The following is a 27430-nucleotide window of genomic DNA, read 5'->3' on the forward strand; positions in this document are numbered from 1 at the left end:
CCCGCCCGCTGTCCGGGTCCCCAGCGGCCTAGCCCTCCCGCGCGCCAGCCGTCGCGCCTGCGCATTGGCGCCCGCGGACCGGTGGGCGGGTCTGCCTGCGGCTCCGCCCCCTGGAGCGGCCTGTCAGCGGCCGAGCAAGGCTTTGCCTCATTCGCCTGCAGCTCCGGGCCCTCAGCAGCACGAGAGGTTGTGGTGCGGCAGGATGAGTGCAGGTACCGACCCCGTGGTGATCGTCTCGGCGGCGCGGACCGTTATAGGTGAGTGGCCGGCGGCGGCTAAGCCGCGGGGACTCCGGGACCCCTGGGACACCCTGGACTTTGCACCTCGCCCTTCCCGGCCGACCACCCGGCAGCCCCGCCCCGTCCTCGCCAGGTGATGCCCACTCCTCTTCGCGTGCTCTGATTGGGTCCCCGGGTAGAACCACCGTGCCGCCTGACTCTCCCATTGGATGGCGAGGGTGGGCGCTCTCTCTCGAGCCCCCTGATTGGCCAGCTCCAGGAGGAGCCATGTCAGCCCTGTGGCCACAGGGGCGGGGTTGACGGGTGGTCAGAGCAGGGTCGCGGCGGTGAATGGAGGTTTAGTGAGAATTGCCGTCCCGCGCTTAGCGCTGTGGACATTTCAAAGCCCTGGGGCGCGTGGGACCGTCGACCCCCTTTTGTTAGGGAAGCGTGGGCCGCGCCCATCTGCCAGCGCTTGGGGAATGGATGCGCAGGCTTCCCGCGCGTCCGCGGCTTCCCGATGCTCTGGCAGCGTTCCGCGCGAGTCTCGCCTGGGTGAGAGTCACACACGCTCCGCTCTGTACCCTCACGAGCCGCGCTGGACGCCCTCCTCATCGCCCCCGCCTGCCCTTCTGCCCTAGGCTCCTTCAATGGTGCCTTGTCCACCGTCCCTGTCCACGACCTGGGCTCAACGGTCATCAAAGAAGTCCTGAAGAGGGCCGCTGTGGCTCCCGAAGAGGTGTCAGAGGTCATCTTTGGACACGTTTTGACAGCAGGTAACTCCTCAGAGACCCCGGCTGAGGTTAGGTTTATTGGAAGCAACCCATCAACAACACATCCTCCCGTCCCCGCTCCCGAAGCTGAAGTTCTTCACTCCAGAGGTGTGCCCACGGCGTTCCCGCTGTGGGAGTTCTTCCTGTCGGCCCTCTGGCAAGCCCCTTCCAGTTTAGCACTCCTAGACTTCCATCTGCGCGTCCGGATGAGCCTAGACTAGACCACCGCCCCCCACTGCCTTTTCATGCTGTAGACCCAGGGCCAGCCTCACGCATCCGAGAGTATGCACGGCCCTCCATAGTCCCCAGAAATGTACACATTCAGTACAAAAGCGTGAATTCCTCCTTTGTGTCTCGCACTGTGCTACCTGCTGGGGATAGGGCAGAGGTAAGGGCCTTGCCTTCCAAGATAAGGGCTCCCTTCCAAGCTGGCCAGGTAGGCTGCACTTCCTGCTCCTCACGGGGGCGTCTCACTCCCTGGGAATAGGTGAGTCACCAGAGTGCTCCTGTCTCCCTTCTGGTTCCCACTGTCTACGGACTGGTGATCACTGGCCATTCCTACTTATTAATAACCAGATTCATGTTCACTCGGTAGCATAAATTCCAATTATCGCTAGCGGTAACTGGTAATGCTCACTTACAGCCAACTTTTGTCCTTTGTCCTTACCCTGTCTGAGACCTGGCCCTTTTTTTTTTTTTTTTTTTTTTTTTTTTTGGTGTTTCTTACTTTATAGTTTTGTAGTTCCTCTTCCTAATTCTCCTTTGTCAAATTGTCCCTGCGGGCCTACCACTTTCCCTTGACTCTCCAAGGGCTTTAAAATAGGTGAGTAACACTCTCAGACTGGCAGCCTTCAGCCCACATCCTCCTTCCTTCCCGGACCCACGATTCAGACTTAATTCAGTTGCCATACGGTACTCCATGTTGGTTTCTCTGTTCTCTCTTCCACGCTTCTTTTCTATAGTATCTTTGCAAATTAAAATACAAAGAATAGCGATGTTTATCAAGGGCCTGCTGAGTGTTGGGCCTTTAAAGCACTGTGCTTACTGCTTTCATTGCTTTATTTAATCCCGTCAGTAAGTCTGTTGCATCGTATTGTCTCCATTTTCGAAATGAGTGAATGAGATTTTGAAAGGTCAAGTCACTTATCCACAGGCACAGTTGCAGATGGAGCTAGCATTCGAACCTTCATCTGTCCTACTTCTTAAGCCTAGACACCCTCCATAACCCTATAAAAACGTTTAGCTGATCACCTGCTGTGCACTGGGCACTATTTTTTTTCAGCTAGGGATAAGTAGTGTTCATATCAGATAGAAATCCTCATTCTCATGGAGCTCACGTTCTGCTAACTGCTAGACTATTAATTATGTTTAGCACTCATTTCTTACCTTTTTTTTTTTTTTTTTTTTTTACATTTTTTAACGTTTTTATTCATTTTTGAGAGACAGAACGTGAGCGGGGAGGGGCAGAGAGAGGGAGACACAAGATCCAAAGCAGGCTGCAGGTTCTGAGCTGTCAGCACAGAGCATGACACAGGGCTCAAACTTACTGCGAGATCATGACCGGAGCCAAAGTTGGACACTTAACCGACTGAGCCACCCAGGCGCCCTGCGCTCATTTCTTACCTTGAAGATGGAGGTTATGGATAAACACATAACATCTTTATGAAGGAATCATGTACTTAAATGCATTTGTAACTCACTGTAGCTTAAAAAGCAGGAGCTTCAAATAATATTTTCTTCTTTATTAACTAGTATGCTGAGTTCAATTTAGAGGTATTTTGATTCTGTCATTTGACCAATTTTTCCTATATATGTTTTTAGTTTCAAGGCTACCAGTCTAATCCCAGAGAAAGAGCACTGTGATGAATATAATCTCTAAATTTTTGTCCATGAGCTATTGGCGAGTTTTTTCCAATAAACTCACTGAGGAAAGGTGCTAGGTATGGGTCTATCTGAAATTTGCAATAGAGTGACCACTGTACAAACATTGATCCTTTGGTAATAGGCACTGGGTACTGAGAATATTTGAAACTTTCAACTCCATTCCCTTCCTTTTTTTTTTTTTTAATGTTTATTTATTTTGAGACAGAGAGAGATAGAACATGATCGGGGGAGGGTCAGAGAGAGAGGGAGACACAGAATCTGAAACAGGCCCCAGGTTCTGAGCTGTCAGCACAGAGCCCGACGCGGGGCTCGAACCCACGAACTGCGAGATCGTGACCTGAGCTGAAGTCAGACGCTTAGCCGACTGAGCCACCCAGGCGCCCCTCAACTCCATTCCCTTCTGTGCTACTTTATGTATGTGATGTATTTCTTTCGGTTCCCTGAAGGAACAGTTCCCACAGTTGAATTATGCAAGGGTATTTGTCAGTTCTGATTTTGCACATGTCTTGTTACATAACCAGTTAACCATGTGTGATGAATATCAAGCAAAGAAAGAAATACTTCTTATCAGAGGTTTTCCTCTTTAAGTAACCCTCTTACTGTGCCAGGTGTCTTGAAGCCATGATCATGGAAGCACATGGCCCTAGTTAGAAACATGGATGATGCCCAAGTTCTGCCCTGTGTTTATGAGGGAGTGTGTGCTGGGGCACCTGGGTGGCTCCCCAGTCGGTTAAGCATCCGACTCTTGATTTCGGCTCAGGTCATGATCTCATGGTTTGTGAGATCGAGCCCTGACTCCAGCTTTGTGCCGACAGTGCAGAGCCTGCTTGGGATTCATTCTCTCTCTCTCTCTCTCTCTCTCTCTCTCTCTCCCTCCCCCTGCCCATCCCCCACTCACACTGTCTCTGTCTCTCTCAAATAAATAAACTTTTTTAAAAAAAATAAGGGAATGTGTGCTTATTCAGACCTGTTGAAAGATCAAGAAGAATGTTTCCTTCTTAAGATATTAATCGTTTCCTTGTGGAAGAGGAAACTTATATCCCTAAAATATAGAACAGCACAAGATAATTCATATTCAAGAGCTAGATTGTGGCAAGGATAGAATGTATACAGGCCTTTTTCTGTCTGGCTGGGAGCGTGGCTTGTTTCAGCTTGGCTGGGAAGTGACAGGAGCCCAGTGAAACATTTTGTTTCTCTTTGATTGCTGAGAAGTCTCTGTGTTCCCTCTTCCAGGTTGTGGGCAGAATCCCGTTCGACAAGCCAGTATGGGTGCAGGAATCCCTTACTCTGTTCCAGCATGGAGCTGCCAGATGGTCTGTGGGTCAGGCCTCAAAGCCGTATGCCTTGCAGTCCAGTCAATAGGGACAGGAGACTCTAATATTGTGGTTGCAGGAGGCATGGAAAGCATGAGCAAGGTGAGGCCTCTGAAGAAACAACTCTTGCTGACCTCTCACTAATAAACTCATTTTGCCATAGCAGAGTAACCTGATGCATAGCAGAGCTGAGACCAAACAGTAAACAAAGTAAAACTGGATTCAACCTTGATTCCTAAGTGGATGTTAATTATTCTTCCAAGCTGGGGGAGAAATGCAGGTTGTAGAAAAATCCTGTCAACCAGTGTGATTGGAACAGAATTCATTTTCTTTTTTTTTTCTAAAATGTTACCAAAGCATAAAATGTGTCCCAAATTTAACCTGTTACATTAGTTGGCTGATATCCTTGGTCTTAAATTTCTTTCTCATTGTATGGAAACGTAACAAACAGATGTTTGCACTTATTGTCCTGTGCTTGACAAGAAGGACCCCAGGGACCAAGGGACTAAATTTTGTTGACCGTTTGGAGACATCGAATGTGGAAAAGAGGACCACTGAGTGGTACCCTTCTCAAATAGGTTTGCTCGGCAGAATTTCTTTCCCCAAGGCCCATCCCTCAAATTGGCATGGGAGTGAAAAGAAAAAAGTATATCACCAGCTTCCTACAGGCAGTTCAGGGTCTGACCTGGGGATCCCCTAGACAGGGCCAAATCAGCCCAGGAGGAGGTAAGTTGAAGGTAGTGAACATGATCAGAGTGATTCCGAGGGGACCCTGCTAATATCTGTGTAGTACTTTACGAGGTTTGTAGCTTTTATACATATAGTCACAACAGCCCTTATAGGGTAGATGGTATCATTCCCAATCCACAGGTCAGGAAACTGAGGCCCAGAGCCAGGATTCAAATATCAATTTTCTGACTCCAAGTTTTTCCATTCTATTTTAGCTGCTATTGAGTTGGTAGGAGTTAAGAGGACCCACACCCAGAAAGCTCTCCCCATTAATTAGGCCTCCTGATTGTTCTGACCGTAGGCATTATGTCTTGTATCAAAATGAGTAACACACAGCGTGATCACTTATGCCGTTAGATTAGCTCCTCATTTAACAGATAACTAGTTGTCTGCTTTGGATTCTGTGTCTCCCTCTCTCTCTGCCCCTTCCCCACTCATGCTCTGTCTCTCTCTGTCTCAGAAATAAATAAACATTAAAAAAAAAATTTAAAAAAAACCCCAGATAACTAGTTGCCTCTTCGGAAAGACTAAATGGAGTTTTTAAGGACATAGAACACAGAATGGATAGATTTGGTGGTGAATGGAAATAGGTAGGTAGAAGAGTAACAGCTTCTCAAGAGTGGGTAGGATAGAATTGTGTGCTGATTTCAGGGGTCTTCAAGCCCTGGGTGGGAGGAGGATGGGCCGACTGGGGAGAAGGATCACCGGGGGGACTAGGCGAAGACCGGGGAGCCACTGGATACTTTTGAGTGGGATCCTAAGGAGAGGACTAGTTACAGCCAATCCTAAGTCCACTTGTATTTCTTGTTTCCAGGCTCCTCACTTGGTTCATTTGAGGGCAGGAGTCAAGATGGGGGAAATGCCACTGATGGACAGCATACTCTGTGACGGGCTTACCGATGCATTTCACAACTACCATATGGGCATTACGGGTAAGGCAGACACAGCTGAAGACAGACTAACTGTAAAAAGGTGTCCAAAAGGTCATGTCATAGTCAGCTCTGCAGGTGCTTTCCTCTTTAAGGTCAGGGACCATGTCCTCATCATTTTGTATCACTGATGGCAGGGCTAGTTCCACTCGGGTGAGCCCAACTGAGGAAATAGCCTGTCTCTCCTCTGTGACTCCTTGATTATGGCGGGATGTTACAGGTGGGTGGGACTTCAGAGCTCTGATCAACCTCCCATTTCACCGTATGAACAGACCAGGGCCCCAAACGGTGGTTTTGTGGCAGAGGTGGTATCAGAGGTGAGCAGGTACTCCTGGCACCTCACACCGCACTCTTTGCACCATATGACCTGGTTTTCATTAGGCGTCTGCGGTTCAGGTTTACTGGCCAGGCAACTGGAAGGTCAACAGAACTGCTGTCTTGAGTCATGAGAAAGTGGGGGAAAGAGCAAGATTCTAAGCAGAGGGCACAGTGTGTATAAAGGCAAGGAGGGAGGGGCGTGGAGACGTGGGGAGCAGAGAGAAGCTGAGGCATCTTGTCACTGCAAGCGAGGGCGGCCGCGGGGAAGGCTGGAGAGTGTGGCCAGACTGCTGGAGGCTGTGTTCCCTAACAGGGTGTTATCATAGTGTCCAGACCGGAATTTCTCCAAGTGTGATATTCCAGCTGTGTCAACATCACCAGAGGCTGTCAAGCCTTGTCTGAGGTGTTCTGGGCTGAATTGTGACCTTCCAAAACTCATATGTTGAAGCCCTAACCCCAGGACCTCAGAATGTGACTGTGTTTGGGAGTTGGGGCCTTTTAAGGAGTAATCAAGTTAAAATAAGGCCTTTAGCGTGGTCCCTAATCCAGTCAAACTGGCATCCTTATAAGAAGAGGAAGAAATACTAGAGATGGGAGCATAGAAGAAAGACCATGTGAGGATACAGTGAGAAAGTGGCCAAGGAGAGAGGCCTCAGGAGAAAACAAACCTGTCAACATCTTCATCTTGGCCTTCTATTCTCCAGAATTATGTAAAATAAATTTCTTTTGCTTAAAAAAAAAAAAAAAAAAGAAAAAGTCTCAGGCCATGATGTAGGCATTAGTAAAGACTAGACCTCCTAATATAGACAAACAGAAAACTGGTCAAAACATATCAAGCAACTGTTTTCAAATATTAGCCAACAATCATGTAAGACTGAGATTCTTCTTTTGTCCTCCTAATTTGGGCCTTTTTTCATGAGGACCTTCCAGAACCTTCTGTATTACCACTTGGGGCTCAGCCCCCATTGCTCCACACCTTAGCCTCTTGCAAGCTCCTGGCAGGGATGGTGTTGGGAACAATCCAAATTGTTTGGAAACAAATCCTCCCCCTTCTCTCCAGCTTTAGATAAATGCTGTCACTCTGGGAAAGGTCCTGCATCTTGTCCACAGTGGCTCAGGCATTTCCAGTGCGGTCGGCCCCAGCAGTGGGTGGGAGCTAGGGGCAGTTGCCAGGAACTGCCATTTCCTACTGGCTGTTGTCCCTTCCTTGCTGGTACCACTCCCTGATGGCTTGTTCTAACAGGGGTAGATGTATTCCTTCCACACAGGGCAGCACCAGGGGCCTTCCCCATGGAGCCTTCATCTGATGCCTGTCAGCTCTTTCCTCCCTCAGCCTGGGGAAACCCTCCCTTCTAGATTTATGTAGAGGAACATGTTGTTCCTCTCCCTCTGGTGCTTGAGTTCCCCAAAGACAAGGTACAGGAAGGAAGTTCACCTGGGCTTGGAATGGCTCTACCAACTTGGTATGGACCAGGATCCGGAGCTCTCAGATCCACACCGAGCCTTCACAGTAGATCAAGATTGAGGCATGTCTTAGAGGCATGGCCTGCCGAATGCTCTCAGTGTGCCCCCGTCGGGAACTTGGCTAGCACTGACCAGGGAAGGTGATAGATCCCGAGTTTGGGCATCATCCCAAATAGTTCAGATGGATTTTTGAAGATTCCTGTCAGGGCATCGTGGCACCTTCTTTCTGCCCTGCGTGATCCTGTGACGAGGGAGGGGTGGGTTACCAGGAGCACCTTGCTTTCTCCCCAAGGCAGTTTCTTGCCCTGCCTCTGGGGTCCTCTCCCTGAAGGGCTGCTCTAGGGCTCCCCTAGACGAGAGCAGGGGACTCACCCACCCTGCAGCCAGCCGTGGTGCCAATGCCCACACCAGTGCCACCTCTACTTTGGCTGCAGTCTGTCACAAGACTGAGATTCTTGAAAGAAGGGAAAACCCCACTATCCCTGACTTTCTGCCTGGAGGAATAGTAGCCACTGGACTAGGGAGGCAGAGGTCAGAGTTTGGTGCTGCTGAGATGGCTAGATTTTGTGGGGCAGAGTACTAGAGAGAAGGGAGCTAGAAAAGGAGCCCCGGAAGTCTCCATAAGGGTCTCCTCAACACTTTGGTCAAATACTCAGATGTATGTGTGCAGGGCAACACCTGCTGGAAACAGCTGCTAGAGAGTTGTGAACTGGGAGACTCAGGAGTTCGGACCAGCCAGAGCAGAAACTTTACTGAATCCCCTGGCCACTCCCTTGACATCTCAGAAAGGTCAAAGTTTAGGGTAGGGCTCTAGCCCCAGAGTAAGGACTACTCTAGACCCAAACTAATAAGCTTAAAAATCAAGCTTCAAAAGGATCCGTATGATCTGCCAGCATGTTAATGGGAATGATACTTATTACCCTTGCTTAAAGATCATAAAATGCACATGTTCAACAGTATAGCGACTGTAATGTCCAGCGTGCAATAAGAAATTTCTGGGCATTCACAGAAATAGGAAAATGTTAGCCCATAACAGTAGAAAAAACGGTCAATAGAATCTGATCCCTACAATGACAGATACTGGAATCAGCAGACAAGGATTTTAAAGGTGCTGTTTTACCCGGGTTTACGGGCATAAAGGAAAACACGACTGAGGAACATGTAAGGGAAACCTTAGCAGTAGAAGGGAAAATACGCACAAAGAAGTAGATGAAAATTAGAACTGTGAAGCCCACACTCTGAAATGAGAAACCCACCGGATAGCCTAATGAAAAACTGGAGACGGAAGAGAGGGTCAGCGAATTTAAGGATAGAGTAATACATACAACCTGAAGAACACAGAGAGAAAGATTGAGAAAAGAATGAATAGAGCCTCAGGGATCTGTGGAACAAAGTAAACTGGACTCACATGCATGGAATAGGAATCTTGGAAGAAAGACAATGGAGGCAGAAACATTACTGAAGAAACAATAGGTGAAAATTTCCCAAATTTTGTGAGAAACAACATTCGAACACCAAGAAAGACAAAGAGTTGCATTTCGGCAAGCTAGTAAAACTACCAAAAAAGAAAGGATAAAAATACAGAAATTGGGGCCCTTGAGTGGCTCAGTTAGTTAAGCATCTGACTCTTGATTTTGGCTCGGGTCACAATCCCAGGGTCGTGGGATTGTGCCCCATGTCGGGTTCCACACTGAGCATGGAACCTGCTTAAGATTCTGTCTCTGACCCAGACTCGTGGTACATTTCAACAAAGGTTCCAGTGTGATGAAGTGGGGAAAGGAAAACCTTTACAGTGAGTGGTGCGGGAATAAGAGGGTCCACAAGCAACTGGGAAAAGATGACCCTCAGCTCCTACCTCACACTGTATACAGATACTCATTTGAGATGAATCACGGATCTAAAGATAAAAACCAAAGAAGTCAACATAGAATAGCTTGTAAACCTGGGGGTAAGACAAGACTCAGGAGGCAATAAACTTAGAAGATAAAGTAGATAAATTAGATTTCAAAAATTAAAACTTACCATCACTGAAGGCACTATTAAGAAAGTAAGTCACCAATTAGAAAATATTCATGATACATATAAGAATTCCTATAATAATAATAAAAAGACAACCAATTGAAAAATGAGCTAAAGGGGCGCCTGGGTGGCTCAGTCGGTTAAGCTTCCAACTCTTGATTTCAGCTTGGGTCATGATCTCATGGTTTGTGGGTTCAAGCCCCACATGGCGCTCTGTGCTGACAGTGCGGAACCTGCTTGGGATTCTCTCTCTCTCTCTCTCTCTGCTCCTCCCCTGCTCTCTCTCTCTCTCTCTCTCTCTCTCTCTCTCTCAAAATAAATAAATAACATTTAAAGAAAGAAAAATGAGCTAAAGATTAGGCACAAATTTCACAAAGGAAGATAGATGAATGGCCAGTCAGTGCAAAAAAGTATTCATCATTGCTTCAGGGAATGCAAATTAAAACCACAATAAGATGCTGTTCTACACCCCCAGAATGATGAAGATTAAAATGACTAGATATTGGCAAGTATGTGAAGCAACTAGAACTCTGATACATTGCAGCCATTAAGTGGTACAACTACTTTGGAAAAAATTTGGCAGTTTCTTTACTAAAGACACACGAAAACATCGATCACTAAAAGCTTTGCACAAAGAAGTTCATAGCAGCTTTATTCATAAGAGCCAAGACCTAGAAATGGTTCAGGTATCCATCAACAGGAGAATGCATAACAACCACTCAGCAGTAAGAAGGAACAAACAGCAATAACCTCAACAATATGACAATGCTGAGAACAGACACTGAGTTGCATTTATGGTGACAGAAATCAGAATATTACTTGCTTCAAGGAGGGGGAGATGGGTAAGAGGCATGTGAGAGCTCTCTGGGGTGATGGAAATATTACATATTCAGGAGATATGGTTGCCTGCATTTGTCAAAACTCGTTGAACTGTACACTTCAGATTTGTGTATTTCACTCTGTGTAAGTTTTACCTAATCAAAGAAAAAAGAACTGTAAACAAATATCGAGTTCTAGTTATTGGGTTTGCTTTCTCCCCAGTAGTGTGGGATAGCAAGTTCTGAAACCACCTTGTGTATATTCTAGATTTGAGCAAATGAGTGATTATATTGAGGATAATGGGAGCCAGGCTTCTCACTATTGTAGGAGGGAGTCCACGAAGGGAAAGGGCGAAGCGTGCGCTGGTGGTGTTAGGTTACACTCAGAGAATGCAAGGTATCACCATGAGTGTGTATACATTTGCAAATCGTATGTGTATGTAAGTTCCTAATGAACCGGCACAGGAACAATGACATGCCAGTAATAGTGAGCAGTCCTAACACCCGGATCTTTATTTCTAAATGCCTTCTCCACTAAGGAGAACTAAGGAACTAAGGTTCCTTTGAGAAGTGTCCACGGTAGGACAAAAGTGCTAAAAAAAAAATAAAGTTTTTCTCTGGCGCTGTCTGCGGAGGTGGCAGCGCCCTACTTGGCATCATGGCTGCCTTCAGATCTCTGGTGAAACCCAGGAATGTGACCAAGGAGTTCATCTGGTACCAGTTAAACTAGTATGTTAAAATTAAGTGCGACTGGTAGAAACCCAGAGGCAATGACAATGGGGTGCTCAGAAGATTCAAGGGCCGAATGTTCATGCCCAGAATTGGTTACGGCAGCAACAAGAAAACAAAGCACATGCTGCCCATTGGCTTCTGGATGTTCCTAGGCCACAAGATCAAGGAGCTTGAGGTGCTGCTTGATGTGCAACAAATCTTACTGTGCAGAGACTGCTCACAGTGTCTCCTCCAAGAACCGCAGAGCCACTGTGGAAAGAGCAGTCCTACTGGCCACCAGAGTCCTCAGTTCCAATGCCGGGCTGCACAGCAAAGAAAATGAATACACAGCTTATGTGCACATTGTATTTGTGTTAGTAAAACCATAAAACTACCAAAAAACAAAAAATGAAGAAGTGCTTAGAGCACACGGGGACATGTCAGAAGGGCTCAGGAACCAGCTTAGAGGATGCCCACTGTCCGAATCTTGAACAATTTGAACATCAGAATAAATAATGGTAGTTACGGGTTATGTAACTTACTAAATGAAGGAAAAATATTTGAGTTCATACTGATGTCAGCATGATACATGGAGGGAAGGAAAACACCAGTTAACATGTACACAAGGAAGGTTGGAGTTGGAAAATCATGAATGCGAAAAGTAGCAGGTGAAATTTGATGAGGAAGAAGTATTTTTTCGCAACCTCAAACTAACTTCCCATAAATTACTGATAAGTTATAAACGGAAAAGTAGTAACTTGACCGTGTAGAGAGGCTTGAACCAAGTGATGAAAGCTAACGGCACCTGAGGTGAACTAATACCACAGGCATCCTGATAAGATTCACTGAGATCATGTCCGTGGTATGCCTGCTTTTCTGCAAAATCTTAATCTAATCTTGAGGAAACATCAAACCTAAATTGGAAGACGTTCGATAAAAGAACTGGCCTCTGCTCTTCAAAAAATCCAGGTTAAGAAACACGAAGATAGTATGAGGAACTATTTCAAATAAAAAGAAACTGAGGAGCTGTTTCACTATTAAGTGTAACACAGTGTGTGATCCCTGAACTGAGCATCTAAATTTAGCTACAGAGGACATCATTGGGACAATAGGTGAAACTTGAATCTGGACCACGAATTAGATCATAGTATTGTATCAGTGTTAAATTTCCTGATCTTGATAACTGTGTTTATGTAAGAAAATGGCCATTTGGGGGAAATATACAGGGAAATTAAAATTGAGGGATAAAGAGGCAGGATTATACATTTTTCTCAAATGGTTCAGAGAGAATGATAAAGTAAGTGGGGCAAAAAAAAATATAAAACAGTTGGTGAATCGGCATAAAGGAAATTTCTGAAAGTTTAAAATTATATAGAAGGGAAAAGAGAGAAGGACGGGAACAAAGAAAATGGCTTCTAAGATTTACTGCAACATTTCCAAATTCATTGCCACTGTGAGGCAAGATGGCCACAGAACACTGTCGCAGCCCATCGGTGAGTCTGCTTGTACTAGGCGCTCCGTGCTTGTTTACATGTGAAAAACTTGAGCTACCGAGAGCCAGTTCCTGAAAATGTTTCTTTTGCTTTATTATTATTTTTTTCTTTCACAGCTGAAAATGTAGCCAAAAAATGGCAAGTGAGTAGAGAAGATCAGGACAAGTTTGCAGTTTTGTCCCAGAACAGGACAGAGAGTGCACAGAAAGCTGGCTATTTTGACAAAGAGATTATACCAGTTTTTGTGTCTTCTAGAAAAGGTGAGTATCTGGATCATAATGGTTTAAACAGCAGCATGCCTATTTATAGGTAAGAGTAATACTCCACAAAATAATATATAGGCGTGTTTATAAATTGTGTCTTTCAGGTTGCAAAGAAAAGATTGATCTTGGATACGTCTTAGATGGCGGGGCTGGGCGGCGGGGGGAGGCATGTTTATGGGGTGTGGAAGGGTTAAGAACATAGGCAGCTGTGTTAGCACTGGACCCTCTCGGTCCCAGAGTGTCCACACTGTTCTGTAGATACAGCTGGTTTCATGTGAGAAGCTGGAGCGTTGGCTCATGGTTATTAGAAGGCAACAGCTGACCTTTTGTCCCTACAGGCTAATTCTCCTCGGAAGTGAACATTCGTTATTTCCTGTATGTTTTTGTTTACATATCATACATCTTGAGGGTGGATCTTTTTGGGTCACTTTGCTATTATCTACTATGGCGTGCTCTAGTCAAGGGGCTATTACTGGTAACTGTTCCGTTCCCCATAACTGACGTCACTTATGTCCAAGCCTCATAGCTTTGATGCTCCCGGGTCCAGGCGGTTGTAACCAGACAAGTCCTACGCCCACACCTTAACTTTTCGCACAAGGAACTGCCCTCCTCAGAAAGGGCCGTGCATATGGAAAACACTCAAAATGTCTCATGAGGACAGTGCTTACAAAATGTTCGAACACACACTTTTTTATTAGTGTGTACTTTCCTCTTGGAATAAAAGTATTTTTGATGAGCCTTCCTTCCAAGTATGAATCTTCATGCATCATGTCTCGGGACTCCACCATTCCTAGCACGCCAACTGCCATCTCTGTGGTAATCTTGGGGAATTGATTTTCCTTGTTCAGGTCTTACTGAAGTGAAAACAGATGAGTTTCCTCGCCATGGGACCAACATAGAAGCCATATCTAACTTGAAGCCTTACTTTCTCAAAGATGGGACAGGAACAGTCACCCCAGCTAATGCTTCAGGTCAGATTTGCCAAAGGGCAGTTGGGAGAAAACCATCTTCTGCTAGGCCCCACCAACTTAATGCCTTCTTCGTTTCAATTATTTTTTTGTATACAAATGATCCTAAAACCTTTAGTTGCTCTAAGGGAAAATGTAGTTTCTCTGTATTTGATCATTACTAAGTGTTTACATTTTTGACTTAATGTATATGTGAAAGAATGGATTTGACTCCCTGACATCCTCACTAGACACAGGCGAAAAAGCAAATTAGGGAACCCCAGAATTTATCTACTACCTCTGTGCTTTTCCAAAACCAGCAACTCCCAGTACCTCCCGTGAAATGAAGACTATTTCTTCCATTTCTTTTCTTACCCTCCCCTCCCCCAGCTTTCCTCAGTTAGAACATTCTGTGGTCAATTATGTCATATTCATATTACCAAACTTACCATTTCCAATTACATTGTAAATAGGAATTACAGCCAATGAATTTGCCAAGATGTATTAAGAATAATTTAACACATGTCTTCACGTGTGAGAAAGTAGACACAGGCATGTAACTCAATGAGCATCTTAAAACTCCAGACTTTCATATTTTACAGGAATAAATGATGGTGCTGCCGCTGTGGTTCTTATGAAGAAGTCAGAGGCCGACAGTCGAGGGCTTACACCTTTAGCACAGATAGTTTCCTGGTCACAAGTAGGTGTGGAGCCTTCCATTATGGGGACAGGACCAATTCCGGCGATAAAGCAAGCTGTGAGTCTAGTTCTGAATGTTAGCACCTGTCCTTTGCTTTGTTGGTTGAACGAACCTCTTTGGGACCAGACCAACACCCTGTAATTCTGTTCCTCTGTCCTCTGTAAACCTTGGCTCAGATCCTCTCCACTCCAAAATGTCAAGATCGAGCCTGGTTTTGTTTTCCTTTTTATTCTTATCAGATCTCATCTTCCCTTTAATGGAATTCCTCCCTAGCCTTATGCGAGCATATTCCTGCAGCTCTACCTTTAGTCCACTTTCCCACCACAAAGAGCAACCGAGAACATTTGGGTCATATGCCTTTTAGGCGTAACTGATAATCCCTTAGATCATGTCACCTACGTGTAACCCGTTACTGCTTCAAAACTTTAACTTTAGAATCTCCAAGGGATGTATGATCCTTCATGTTTTGGAACTGGTGTCACCGAGGCAAAATGTGGTACCACTAGGCCCCTGCTGGAACATCCCAGAAGAGATCCTTCAGTATCAGTCTATTCTTTTGAGTATCTACAATGAAGGCTCCACCTGAGTGTTCAGACCTCTGTTCCATTCATCTTTCCTTCAGGTTGCAAAAGCAGGTTGGTCACTGGAGGATGTGGACATATTTGAAATCAATGAAGCCTTTGCAGCCCTGTCTGTTGCAGTAGTTAAAGAACTTGGATTAAACCCAGAGAAGGTAAACCCGAGCAAGCAGTCGTGGGGATAGCTCACAAGTGAACTCTCACAATGCAATTTGAAGATTGCAAACAGCAAAACCCACGCATAGTTGTTCCACAGTATCCCTGGTATTGGCCAACCGGCCAATAACTAACTTGTGGGTGGATCCTGGGTAAGTGCCTGCTAGGGCTGGGGAGTTCTTTTACTGCTTCCCGAGGCAAAAACCCTGGACTGTGTTAGTTTACTTCTAACACCAACAGAGCATTGACTCTTCTAAACTAGTGAGGTAGGGTGGATGTCACAGGGGTATAAACAGTATACCTAAACAGTAAAAATGAAAGTGGAATTTGAAAGGATAGTTTACTGGTGTAATGTTAAAAGGGTAAAGATAATTTACGATTTTTAGCCCTGGGGCACCTGGGTGGTTTCAGTAGGTTAAGTCTCAGACTTGATTTGGGCTCAGGTCATGAAATCACGGTTGTGGGATCAAGCCCGGAGTCAGGCTCCACACCCAGCCTGCTTGGGTTTCTCTCTCCCTCTTGGCCCCTCCCCACCTCACACATGTTCTAAATAACTATTAAAAAAACCCCACAAAACTTTTTACCCTATGTCCACAGAATAACGGTATATATTTTCCCCCCCTTAGGTCAACATTCAAGGAGGGGCGATAGCCTTGGGCCACCCTCTTGGAGCATCTGGCTGTCGGATTCTTGTTACCCTGTTACACACAATGGAGCGAAAGGGTGGACATCGTGGTGTGGCTGCCCTATGCATTGGGGGTGGGATGGGAATAGCAATGTGTGTTCAGAGAGGATGAAATTGCTTAATGAATCATGCCGAAACTAAACTGAAACCTCATCTCTTCTTAAGCTAACAAGGTACTAAATTGTAATATGTGACATCAGAGGACCAAAGTGAGGATGGAAACCATCTTTCGTAAGAACCCAAGGCTTGACAGCTTGTTATTTTTATTAATGTGTAATACTCAAGATACAAGATAACTGCGTCTAACATTGTTATAAATAAAAGAGAAATGAGATCAGTCATCAAGGGCTCCCGAGTGAACGGCATCTTCATAACCTCCATGCTTATCATCTTTGCTTTCCGGGTGTAATTTGATAAGATCATCAATTCGAAGAATGGTAATTGCAGCTTCTGTTGCAAATTTCAAACTCTTAACTTTCACTATGGTTGGTTCAAATACTCCCGCTTGTTTGTTGTCTCGGGGTTTACCATTGACCAAATCAAGACCAATCCTGCAAAAAAAACAAAAAACAAAAAAAAAACCAACCAAAAAACCATTAAGTGATTTCTTACATAATGCACACCTATCCCATCTCATCTCTTTAAGAGATGAATGGCTTCGCCATTCAAATGTTAATCTTGGGAAATGTAGGGACCTCAGGATAGATCCCTTAAGACTACAGTAGTTGACTGTAAGTAACAAAGTAAGTACCGAGTCATAGAAAAGCTTAGATAGATACGGCTCCCAACATCATTCAGTATCTTAAACAGGGGCTCCTCAAGAAGATACGGATGACCCAAAAATAATCCCCTGGCCTCTGTGGGACCTTTGTGCAGGTGTAGTGACTGTCCAGAGAAGCAGGGAGAGGCTGGGACTCTGAGCTGCTAACTAAAATACACCAATGCTAATCACCAGTCATCATCTTTTATCAGTTTAAAACAAAGCTAAAGTGCCATACACGATACACAAGATGACCGTGAAAAAGGGAAATTGTATGCTTACCATTTTAGATTTTTGCGTTCTGGGTTGACTTGAGCCTCATTATGGAAAGCTCTTAACTTTGCAACCAGATCTGTGGAGTCTTGGGCAGCATTCACGGCCAGTGTGTTAGGAATAACAAGAAGAGACCTTGCAAACTCCGCAATAGCAAGCTGCTCCCGAGACCCCTGAGAAGAAAGACAGCGAAGGGTCTTAAAACCCACGGCGGCAGCAGAGGACGGAGAAGAGTATGTGTACTTTTGAACGTTTATCTTATTTTAAAAGAGAAAGCGTGCGCTACCTGGGGAGGGGCAGAGCGAGTGAGAGAAGAACCCCAAGCCGGCTTCGGCTTCGGGAGTCAACACAGAGCCCGAGGCAGCGCTCGTTTCCACAAGTCGGGAGATCGTGACCTGAGCTAAAATCTACATGCCGACGCTCCACGGACCAAGCCACCCAGGGGCCCCATCAGGGAAGGTACATCCACAAAAAGCCAAAGATGGTGCCCCGCCCTGCCCTTCTTGAAAAGAAAGCACAATTCTAGGTGTTCTCACCATGCTGGTTGCGTAGTTTTCGAGGTATATGGAAAGCGCCGCTTCTACAGCACCTCCGCCAGGAACCACAGATTTGGACTCCAAGACTCTCTTCACCACACAAAGAGCATCGTGTAAAGAGCGCTCCATCTCATCGCACATGAAATCATTCGCCCCACGTAAGATAACTGATGCAGACGTACGAGCCTTAGTGCTATTTAAAAAAGTAAAGTGAAATTCTTAATATATTTTCATAGACGTCTACAAAGAAACCCACCGTAAGCACCTCGACTGGAAATCCTGCTCACGTGGTTCACCCAGACACAGAGGCAGTGTCTGGACCGCGCAGAAGAGATGAAATGGTTACTCCATCTCGTGGTAGCGCACGGCCTACTATTGTTCTCTCCCACGCGTATAACTGCTCTGATCACTGAAAGACTAGAGCAGCAAATCAATGGGAAGGCGATCCGTTCCCTTACTAATAAAACCCGTGCAGCTCGACTGAGAAAACAGCTCTTACTTTTTGATCAAGATCAGTTCGTCATCACAAATTCTCTCCTGTACCACCTCTTCTGCTTGTCCCAACATTGAAGCTTCGAAAGTTTCTTCTCCTTCCAAATTGGCCAGGGTTGACAAGATAGTCGCTATGAAGATGATGACAAAGATCTGTAAACACTTTTCCCATGAACACTTTCATATGCTGTCCCAAATTCAGAAACATTTATGATAAGAGCAACGTATAGACAGGCATCAGATAAACCACTGTCCTTTCAGCCTAACACGGAACCATGACCTTCTGAGGTCAACACATTCAGTAAGTTAAAGAGCTTTTCCAGTAACGTGGAAAATGGCTCTATGAGACGTATTTGTAGCATAAGGCATTAAAGGAGTAAGATGTAAAAAAACCACTGCTTCTGAAACTGCTTAGTGATAACATTCCAACGTAAAGAGACACGGTCTCATATACGGTAACGTGACGCGCCGCAGCTGGGAGCGAGCAGAGGACTTACCTCCAGAAGCTTTAGCGATGCGTTTCAGGTCCCTTTTTAAAACTCTTCGAACTGCCATAGCACCTGTCTCCACAAAATACTTCAGACACATGTCGTCAATTCCACCAGTGGTTAGAATAACGTTGGCACCAGTTGCCAGGATCTTCTGGATCCGCTCCTTGGTGATATCAGATTCTCTACAGAGATGAAGTATTTGGGTAATAACCCAAAGTTATCTTCTGTGTAGTTAATCTAGTTCCAATTTCCATTAAATACTTCACATAAAATAACTGCAGATTAAATTACATCAAACACTCTTTCCCTTCTGTGACCAAAATTTAAATCAACTTACAGAAAAGTCCAAGAAATTAAAATTACCACTTAGTTCTCCCCCACCCCAATGTGAGTTCCTGAGAACCAAGGAATGGCATCCCTGCCTTTAAGGATCTGGCAGGGAAACACTGTCAACCATACCCTGGAAAAGCATTAGCTACCACGGAATGCAGAGATGATTGGGAAGCAACATACAGCCTGCCAGGTGAGGCAAGGAAAGCATGAAGGTCTGGAGTCAAGAGGAGTCCAGAGTAGAAATGACTAGTAGGAACAGGGGCGCCTGGGTGGCTCAGTCGGTTGAGCGTCCAACTCTGGCTCAGGTCGTGACCTCGTGGTCCGTGAGTTCGAGTCCTGCGTCGGGCTCTGTGCCAACAGCTCGGAGGCTGGAGCCTGTTTCGGATTCTGTGTCTCCCTCTCTCTCTGACCCTCCCCCATTCATACTCTGTCTCTCTCGGTCTCAAAAAAAATAAATAAACATTAAGAAAAAAATTAAAAAAAAAAAAAAAAAAGAACAAACTTAAAAAAAAGTTTTGTTTTTTTTTTTTAAATTAGAAACAAAACGACTAGTAGGAACAGAAAATGAACGTTTTGTAGAGTTAGATGTTAAAGTGTCTCGGGCCCGTTAAGAAATTTAATATTTTTATTTATTTTTAATAATGAATTTAGAAAGTATGCACGAGTGGGGGAGAGGGGCAGAGGGAGGGAGAGAATCTTAAGCAGGTTCCACGCTCTGTGTGGTGCCCAACACAGCTCCATCCCACAGCCCTGGGATCGTGACCTGAACTGAAATCAAGTGTTGGACGCTCAACTGACTGTGCTACCCAAGCACCCCAATTTATTTATTTTTATTTAAGTAGACTCCACACACAAAGTGGGGTTTAAACTCACAGCCCCGAGATCAAGAGTCACATGCTCTACTGACCGAGCCGGCCAGGCACCCCAAGAAGTTTAACGTTTTTAAGTAAGAGTATTATCCGTGTTTTCAAAAGGATGCCCCGATGTCAACGTGGGCACCGCACTGGAAAGATAGAGGAGTGAGGCGAGGAAGCAGTAACTGGAGGCACAGGAGCGTATCTGATGCGAACAGATGTTCTGAACAGAGAAGTCCCAGTTTATGGCTTGGTGACAGGGAGGTTCAGCCAGTGACTCCCGGCATAAAACAAAAACTAACAGGTTATGGGGCAGGACGAGAAAGTAGAGTCTGGTTTTCAAAAGATGCGTCCAAAGCCCCCGTGTTAATCAGGCGAAGCTGCCAGGAGGAGGGCACAGGACAGAAATCACAAGCAAGCTATGGGGAAGGGACACAGATTTGAAAAAGTCAACATGTTATAGATTATTAAAACTATTTCACTTGTCATTCAAAGGGCTTTTTTAAAAATAAGACCAAGACGAACCCCAAGGTAAAGCGGTCTATAAACCGTGACAAATGCTCTGGGCCACACGCTGCAGGATGGGCAGCGGCTGCGAAGCCAAGCATATCCTTCAGGCTCTGCCTTCAGAGCTTCTGGCCCAAGTCCCACAAACACAGAAACTGTGCTGACAGGCGGGAAGAGCAAGTACAGGAACTCATGGCAGAGCACACTTCGGAGGGAAAGAGAACAAGCTGTTCTCTGAGCTAAAAAAAAATAAGCAGGCAGAGAGTATAAGCGGACGGAAGAACGTTACTAGGGGCCGGCAGGGGAGTCTGACGGACTCTTCCAGTTGTGGCTGGACCACAGCGGAAAAAAATACTAAGACAGGAAAAAACCTATCCCAGAGCGATGGGAAGCCTACAAAAGGCTCTGCCTTGGAAATGACGAGATGACCGTGGCTGCTGTATGGAAAATTGCCTGGGAGGGGCCAAGAGTGAAACCCAGAGGAGCAGCTTAGCTGCCCCTCGACAGGGGCAAGAAGATAGGAAGTAGATGAATCTGAGATTTAATTTGACGACAGAAATCAAGGGGTCTTGGTGATACATTAGAAGGGAGAAAGGCATTAGGTAAAAAGAGCCAAGGTATTTCCTAGTTTTCTGCCTGAGGGGTCCCCATCGCTAAAATGCAGATTTATGGGTATCACCCAAAGTTCGGTTTTAAACATACTGAGATGTGTAAGAAGCATTCACAGGTGTCTGGAGCTCAGAGCAGCACATTCTGGAAGTCTCCAACACGGGAAGAATACCCGCAGTCACAGGAATGACGAGGGCTTATTCTGGGGAGAGCAGAGCAGACCCCGGGGCTGCCCACGCATACAAACACAAGATGGGGCAGCACCACCGAGCTGCCTCCCACCTCCCAGTGTTTCAAGAAGGAAGTAGTCACCAGCTCGAGAAAGGTCAAGTGAGTTGAAAGCGTCTACTGAATTTTACACTAGAGACGACTAGCGACCTTAGCAAATGGTCCTCCACTGGAGGGCACAGCTGCCAAGGAGATGAGACACAGGGGCGCCTGGGTGGCTCAGTCGGTTCAGCATCCAACTCTTGATTTCAGCTCAGGTCATGATCTCACGGTTCCTGAGATCGAGCCCCAAGTGGGGCTCTGTGCTGTCAGCAGATTCTCTCTCTGCCCTTCCCCTGCTAGCATACTCTGCCTCCAAATAAACTTTAAAAAGAACCAGAATTAGTAACTGAATATGCAGCTTGAGAACAGTCACCCTAGAGGGACTGATTGGCCTCCGGTAGAAGAAAGGACACTTTGTTTACAGGAAGAAAAAAATACATAGGCAGATCTGAAAGGCAAAAAGCATGACTGACTTTTGGCAAAGACTTCTTGTAGCTTGGTTCAGTTACTGTTTTTTTCCTTTTTAACCAACCAACCAACCAACCATTAAAAACAAACAACAAAAAAAAGAGTGAGTGATACAGTCCAGTGGAAGCAGGCAGTCAAAATCCAGGGTAGCGGTCAGAGTCTAGCTCTGGAGCGCGTTAACCAATCGGGAACAGCGTTAGCGTCCCCTGGGGCCTGGCGTACAGGGGGCACATAGTGCACACTCTACTACTCGAGGAAGTACATTCCTTGGCAGGTCTGTAACATTAGTCACTCCTAAAACCGACGTTCTACAAGGTTTCGTTGAAGTTCTATCACCCCGGGTCTATCTTAAAACACCAGATCACCACATTTTCTAGCCTTCCAGCAAGTTTGACTCTGGTCAAAAATCCTAAATCTTGGGGGCGTCTGGGTGGCTCATTCGGTTGAGCGTCCATCTTTGGCTCAGGCCATGATTTCATAGATTGTTGAGTTCAGCTCAGGTTTGTGAGTTCAAGCTCCACATCAGGGTCTGTGCGGACAGCTCAGAGCTTAAAGCCTGCTTCGGAGTCTGTGTCTCCCTCTTTCTCTGCCCCTCCCCTCCGCTCAAAAATAACACATTAAAAACAACTTTTTTAAATCCTAACTTTTCTAGTCCTCTGAGACACCACATTTTAAAAACTCCAGCTGCATAATCACCATCCTCTGCTACCTGGCAACTGATTGATTACTTGCTGTTATCTAGGAGATGTCACCACTCCTTAGGATCCTTTTTTACTTGTCACCGGCTCTAACGGAAGTATCATTTCCAGACACCGCTTTCAAAGGTCAAAAATAATCTCTGAACATACCTCTGTCTAATCTGGTCCAGTTTTTCAGGGTCTGTAATAACCACCTGTACACCAAGCTTCATTTTTGTCTTCTGTAGACTGAAGTCAAGGCAAGCAATCTTTGCGTTCACTATTCTCTTGGGCATGCCTGCAATTGAACATAACATTAAATAACTGTGAACTGTAACGACGTCACGTTTTATAAAATATGGGTATTCTTAAAGCCTGATTAAAAAATAACAAGAAATATTAGATTATGTTATCTACAAAGACAAAAATTTAGATTTTATAACATCTAACCATAGAAACAAACTTTTACGGCCTTTACGTGGTCTTTAACTTGCGTTTTTCCCAAGCTTTATGAGCTTAAGTTACACAAGCGAAACTGAAAAAGTGATCTACAATTTCCTCTGCCCTTGGGCTTTACTGAAGAACTGTTAAGTGCAAGTCGTGGAGCGCTCCCCTAAGGAGGTATGGTATGTATTCCATGGACGGCAAATTTTGACCCTTAGTACCAAATCCTGAGGCTTACCCTGCGATCCCACCACACAGTTGAGTGCGTAGCCACTGATGAGCAGACTCTCCGTCTGACTCCTCCCGTGCGCTTTCAGGATATTAACAGAATTGACAGGATAGCGAGGCTGGCCCCTCACATCTGTGTATTTAACTGCAAGCACAGCATCTACTACCATATTCGCGAAGAAATCACCATTTCTCAGCCAACAGTTAAGGAGAACAAGAGACACAGAATGGATAATGGGTGCTCACAAAAACCAGGGTAATTCTTTTAAAAAAACCTTTTTTTTTAACGTTTATTTATTTTTGAGACAGAGAGAGACAGAGCACGAACGGGGGAGGGTCAGAGAGAGGGAGACACAGAATCCGAAACAGGCTCCAGGCTCTGAGCAGTCAGCACAGAGCCCAATGCCGGGCTCGAACTCATATACCACGAGATCGTGACCTGAGCTGAAGTCGGACGCTTAACCAACTGAGCCACCCAGGCGCCCCAAAACCAGGGTAATTCAAATGCACTTCCTTTTAACCATTTCCTCAAAAAAACAAAACATTAATTATGCTGTCAAAATACCATTTATTACTACCTGCAATTCCTATTACTATTATACACTATTGACTTTCCCCCTAGGAAAGCAAGGAAGGAAGCAGACAATTTCAATACAGTATCACCCGGCACAAAAACAAGATCTTACTCTTTAGAAAGCCTCAACTTTATCGAACCATCACAAGGATACATTCCGATGATTTTGGAAGACATCGATGTCTTAGCAGCATTGATCAGGCAATCTCTTCCGAGTTCATCTGTGTTAATAATTAGGTTTTCACTGATGTATCGCACAGCTTCCCTGTTTGAAGTGTGTAGGAAAAGACATTTATAAATTCACTACTCAAACTTTGTTTTCTCACAATGGCAAAACGTCACGGGGACCAATTTTTTGTTCAGCCATTTCATACAGGAGGAGGACACAAGTAAGTCCTCCCTCGTCAGATCACGGCAATTTTTATCTATCCCATAAGCATAGCCACCAAAATCTATTATTGGGAGAAAATGTGGTAGTCAAATGGGAAAAAAAAAAATACTAGCCCTGTTTCTTACTCAAATATCACTACTAAAATGTGACTTTTTCAAAATAAATTTAGTCATTAATAACATTTACAGAACACAGACTTTTTACAAATAACATCAGATAATGTAAAATCTTCCCTGACCACAATCTTACTTGCAAGCAAGTCGATAGCCACTAATAACTGACGTGGGATGAATCTTCTGTTTGACTAGTTCATCGGCATTTTTAAGAAGTTCTGCTGCAATAATAACCTGTTGAGAAAAGATTCATTGCTCTGACGGAGCCTGACAACACGCGCCTATGTAAAAACAACACTGCAACAACGATCAGCTAGTGTTAAATGGTGACGATGATGAATAACTGGTTATTGGAAACCTGGAGAAAAGAGAGCTATACACAGTGTTTTATTTACATGCAGATGGCCAAAGCAAATAGGAGCCAGGCCACACAATGGTAGAGAACTGCACATCTGTTACCTTTAAAGAGGAAGTGCTCAACAGAAGCCAAGTGAAGAGTGTGACTATTCAAATGATGTCTATTATTTTAGACTATTACTTGGTCGATCTTAAAAATCATTCTTCTAGGGGTAACTCAATCAGTCGGTTGAGCGTCCAACTTCGGGTCAGGTCGTGATCTCAGTTTGTGAGTTCGAGTCCTGCACCGGGCTCTGTGTTGACAGCTGGGAACCTGGAGATTGCTTCAGATTCTTTGTCTCCCTCTCTCTACCCCTCCCTTGCTCACACTGTGTCTCTGTACCTCTCTCAGAAACAAACATTAAAAAAAAATTTTTTTAAATCATTCTTCTAAAGATATTACAAAACCAAAAATTCTGTCTGCTTCTTCTAGGAAAATTATCACTTTGTTTTTAAAATCATAGTAAAGTTATTTAGACAAAAACTATTCTCATTATTTCAGAAGAGATAGATCCCATTCTTTCATGAGTTAACGTTTAATCTAGAAATACAAAGATTTTCCCCACAAACCACTGGCCTGCCTCTTTACAGTGAATTATTATTTGTTCCTCACTAAATCCTGTTTCTACACTACACAACACACCACATCAGCGTGCTGGATGATCTTCCAGAAATTTGTATTGTTACTGATCACATTTACTTTTTCACGCTCCCATTTTGAACCCATGAAATTCAAAATGCAAACTTTTTTTCTTAAACCCAGTAACATTTCTTCCTTAGATAATTATAAAGAGAAAGTTCTAGGAACTTTTAAGTTTCAGGTGGCGAAAACATAAGACCTTTTAATGAAACTATTAAAAAAACAAAACCCTTGTGTATATGTATAAATACTGTTGTGGCTGAAAAACTCAGGAAACTTGTGAAAACCCACACTTGCTTTTACATTATTTATTTTGAGAGAGAGAGAAAGTGCAAGTGGGGTGGGCAGAGAGAGGGACAGAGAATCCCAAGCAGGCTCCATACTGTCAGCACAGAGCAGGATGTGGGCTGGGATCTCAAGAACCGTGAGATCAAGAGTCTGACGCTTAACTGACTGAGCTACCCGGACGCCCCTGAAAATCTACATTTAAACCGAGTGGACTGTATTATCTCTTAAGTTTCTCTCCTTTGTACAAACTACACGCACTGGTTTTTGAATTCTGTCTATCCCAGAAGCAAAGTAAATTTTCTCCCCCTTGACTTACTCATAGCTTCAGTTTGTGAAAGTCCATTCTAGGAGAACAACTAGTCTCTAGCCACCTACCAGGTAACCAACTACCTACCACGGAGGTGGTTCCATCTCCCACTTCTTTGTCTTGCAGATCAGCCAGCTCACAAAGAACTTTAGCTGCTGGATGTTCGACCTCCAGTAACTTCAGGATGGTTGCACCATCATTAGTAATGGTTACATCCTAAGAAATTTGCAGGAAAGAAAAGAGACAACACAATCACTTGCAGACACAGGACAGCCTCTAAATGAACACAAACCCCTATTATCACTTTTGCTGCACCTTCCAATACCAGGATTATGATAAAAGCAGAGAATTCACATTAATAGTGAAGAACCATCATTTCTCTTTAGAGTAACACACAACACGTAAGTGTACTTACACCAATATCATCCACCAACATTTTATCCAAGCCAACTGGACCAAGAGAACTTTTTACAATATTGGCAATAGAAGCTGCTGCCATAACTGTAGAAATAAAAAAAAATTTTTTTAAACCCACTGCTCCAAATGACAACCATTTCAGCCTAAAGAAGGTGACACCCAACAGCCTCTGGATTTTCCAAATCTACCAATCTATCCAAATTACTTAAATGGTTAAGATCGGCAAACATCCCTGATTTCAAAAGTGTCCACGCTCTCAACTAAACAGCAACCAATGTCTTAATCCCTCGTTTGCTACAATAACCTCACTTTCAGTATCACTTATGCTAACGTTCAACTGAGATTTCGTCAACCAATTTTACTGTAAAAACCTGCCGGCGATAGGTGGATAAGGTTAGGATCTGGACATCCGGGCACCTGACATGTACTGCAGAAAATAACCAGTGGGGTACAGTGGCCCATTTGCTGGACTGTGGCCATTTGCTCATCAGTACAACCAGCAGTTAAAGCTAGCGTTTTCGGCTTAATAGCCCAAAAACGAGGTCCAAAGATTGAGAGCCACGCTCCTCCTGGTTAGAATCGAACATACAAGGCGCAGGGCACCCGGACCAAAGGGGACGTGGGGCGTGACCAGCACGTGTCAATGCGGGCGGCTGGTTTTCCAGGCTGGGGAGCGCTTCTCAACTCCCGGGCCTGGGCATCCACTGCCAACCACACGCAGCGGGGGCAGTTCTCCAAAACGTGCTGGCTGTTTCGGAAATCCTCCCCTACGGGAATAGAGGGCGCCGCCGCCCCGCCCCGCCCCGCCGAGACCGGACCGGGCCCTTTACTGGTACAGAAGAGGAAAGCGCAAAACCCGCAGCCCTGGCTCTAATAGGGAGGGCCGGGATGGGGCCGGGCCCACGGCGGGCCTTGTTCTCCCTTACCGTTCTGGGAGCGGATCGCCTCCCCGGTGCTGCGGTCTCCGAACACGGATAAAGGCCCCTCCATCTTCGCGGCGGCGTGCACGTCGAGTTTCACCCTCACCGCAGGGAACCAGCGTACGGGTCCCTACGCCCGGTGGCGTCCACAAGAGCGGTGGCGGCTACGGCGTGGAACGGGCCTGAGCGAGGCCGCGGAGACTGCTGGGAACACCGCTCCCCCGGCCCGGCCGCGGGGCAGGGCGGGAAGGGATGGAGGGGAGCGAAAAGTGCGAAAGACCCGGAAGTGAGGAGCTGGAGAGGGCGGGCTCAGCATTTTCACCCAATTAGAGGGCGAATGAGAAGGGCGCGAACGCAGGAGAACGGAAGTCGGGCTCTGGGACTTGGGGAGGAAGGAGGTGCTCGGCTGAAGATTCTCCCCCACGTCCCCCAGACACCGGTTGC

The 27430-nt window shown here is 45.4% G+C and overlaps 2 protein-coding genes and 2 non-coding genes across 4 annotated transcripts; 1 reads left to right on the top strand and 3 right to left on the bottom strand.

The window, feature by feature from the left end:
* Positions 1–118: 118 nt before the first annotated feature.
* On the top strand, positions 119–16339 carry ACAT2 (acetyl-CoA acetyltransferase 2). Its single transcript, XM_043592687.1, has 9 exons — positions 119–257; positions 860–994; positions 4109–4290; positions 5732–5849; positions 12786–12929; positions 13781–13903; positions 14482–14636; positions 15202–15312; positions 15940–16339. Exons 1-9 carry the CDS (start codon positions 203–205, stop codon positions 16108–16110), a joined length of 1194 nt encoding a protein of 397 aa, XP_043448622.1. The 5' UTR covers positions 119–202; the 3' UTR covers positions 16111–16339.
* On the bottom strand, positions 16245–27385 carry TCP1 (t-complex 1). Its single transcript, XM_043592686.1, has 12 exons — positions 26993–27385; positions 26065–26150; positions 25737–25865; positions 24155–24252; positions 23669–23779; positions 22951–23132; positions 22440–22566; positions 18557–18732; positions 18067–18190; positions 17568–17760; positions 17041–17204; positions 16245–16549 (listed from the first exon to the last, which is right to left on the bottom strand). Exons 1-12 carry the CDS (start codon positions 27054–27056, stop codon positions 16333–16335), a joined length of 1671 nt encoding a protein of 556 aa, XP_043448621.1. The 5' UTR covers positions 27057–27385; the 3' UTR covers positions 16245–16332.
* On the bottom strand, positions 17877–18008 carry LOC122490705. Its single transcript, XR_006299238.1, has one exon. It is a non-coding gene; the product is annotated as a small nucleolar RNA SNORA20 (small nucleolar RNA).
* LOC122490707 lies at positions 23864–24003 on the bottom strand. The gene has a single exon (XR_006299240.1). It is a non-coding gene; the product is annotated as a small nucleolar RNA SNORA29 (small nucleolar RNA).
* Positions 27386–27430: the final 45 nt, after the last annotated feature.

This window comes from Prionailurus bengalensis, chromosome B2 (assembly GCF_016509475.1).
Source record: "Prionailurus bengalensis isolate Pbe53 chromosome B2, Fcat_Pben_1.1_paternal_pri, whole genome shotgun sequence".
NCBI lineage: Eukaryota > Metazoa > Chordata > Mammalia > Carnivora > Felidae > Prionailurus > Prionailurus bengalensis.

What these genes read in the sequence shown, in the direction of transcription:
- TCP1 (XM_043592686.1), bottom strand. Translation starts at nt 27,056, where the DNA reads ATGGAGGGGCCTTTATCCGTGTTCGGAGACCGCAGCACCGGGGAGGCG. An exon ending in GAGATGGAACCACCTCCGTG is followed by an intron (nt 24,253 to 25,736) that starts GTAGGTAGTTGG and finishes TTTTCTCAACAG; the next exon opens with GTTATTATTGCAGCAGAACT. An exon ending in CATCGCTAAAGCTTCTGGAG is followed by an intron (nt 18,191 to 18,556) that starts GTAAGTCCTCTG and finishes TCATCTTCATAG; the next exon opens with CGACTATCTTGTCAACCCTG.
- ACAT2 (XM_043592687.1), top strand. Translation starts at nt 203, where the DNA reads ATGAGTGCAGGTACCGACCCCGTGGTGATCGTCTCGGCGGCGCGGACC. An exon ending in TTTTGTGTCTTCTAGAAAAG is followed by an intron (nt 12,930 to 13,780) that starts GTGAGTATCTGG and finishes TTCCTTGTTCAG; the next exon opens with GTCTTACTGAAGTGAAAACA. An exon ending in TTCCGGCGATAAAGCAAGCT is followed by an intron (nt 14,637 to 15,201) that starts GTGAGTCTAGTT and finishes TCTTTCCTTCAG; the next exon opens with GTTGCAAAAGCAGGTTGGTC.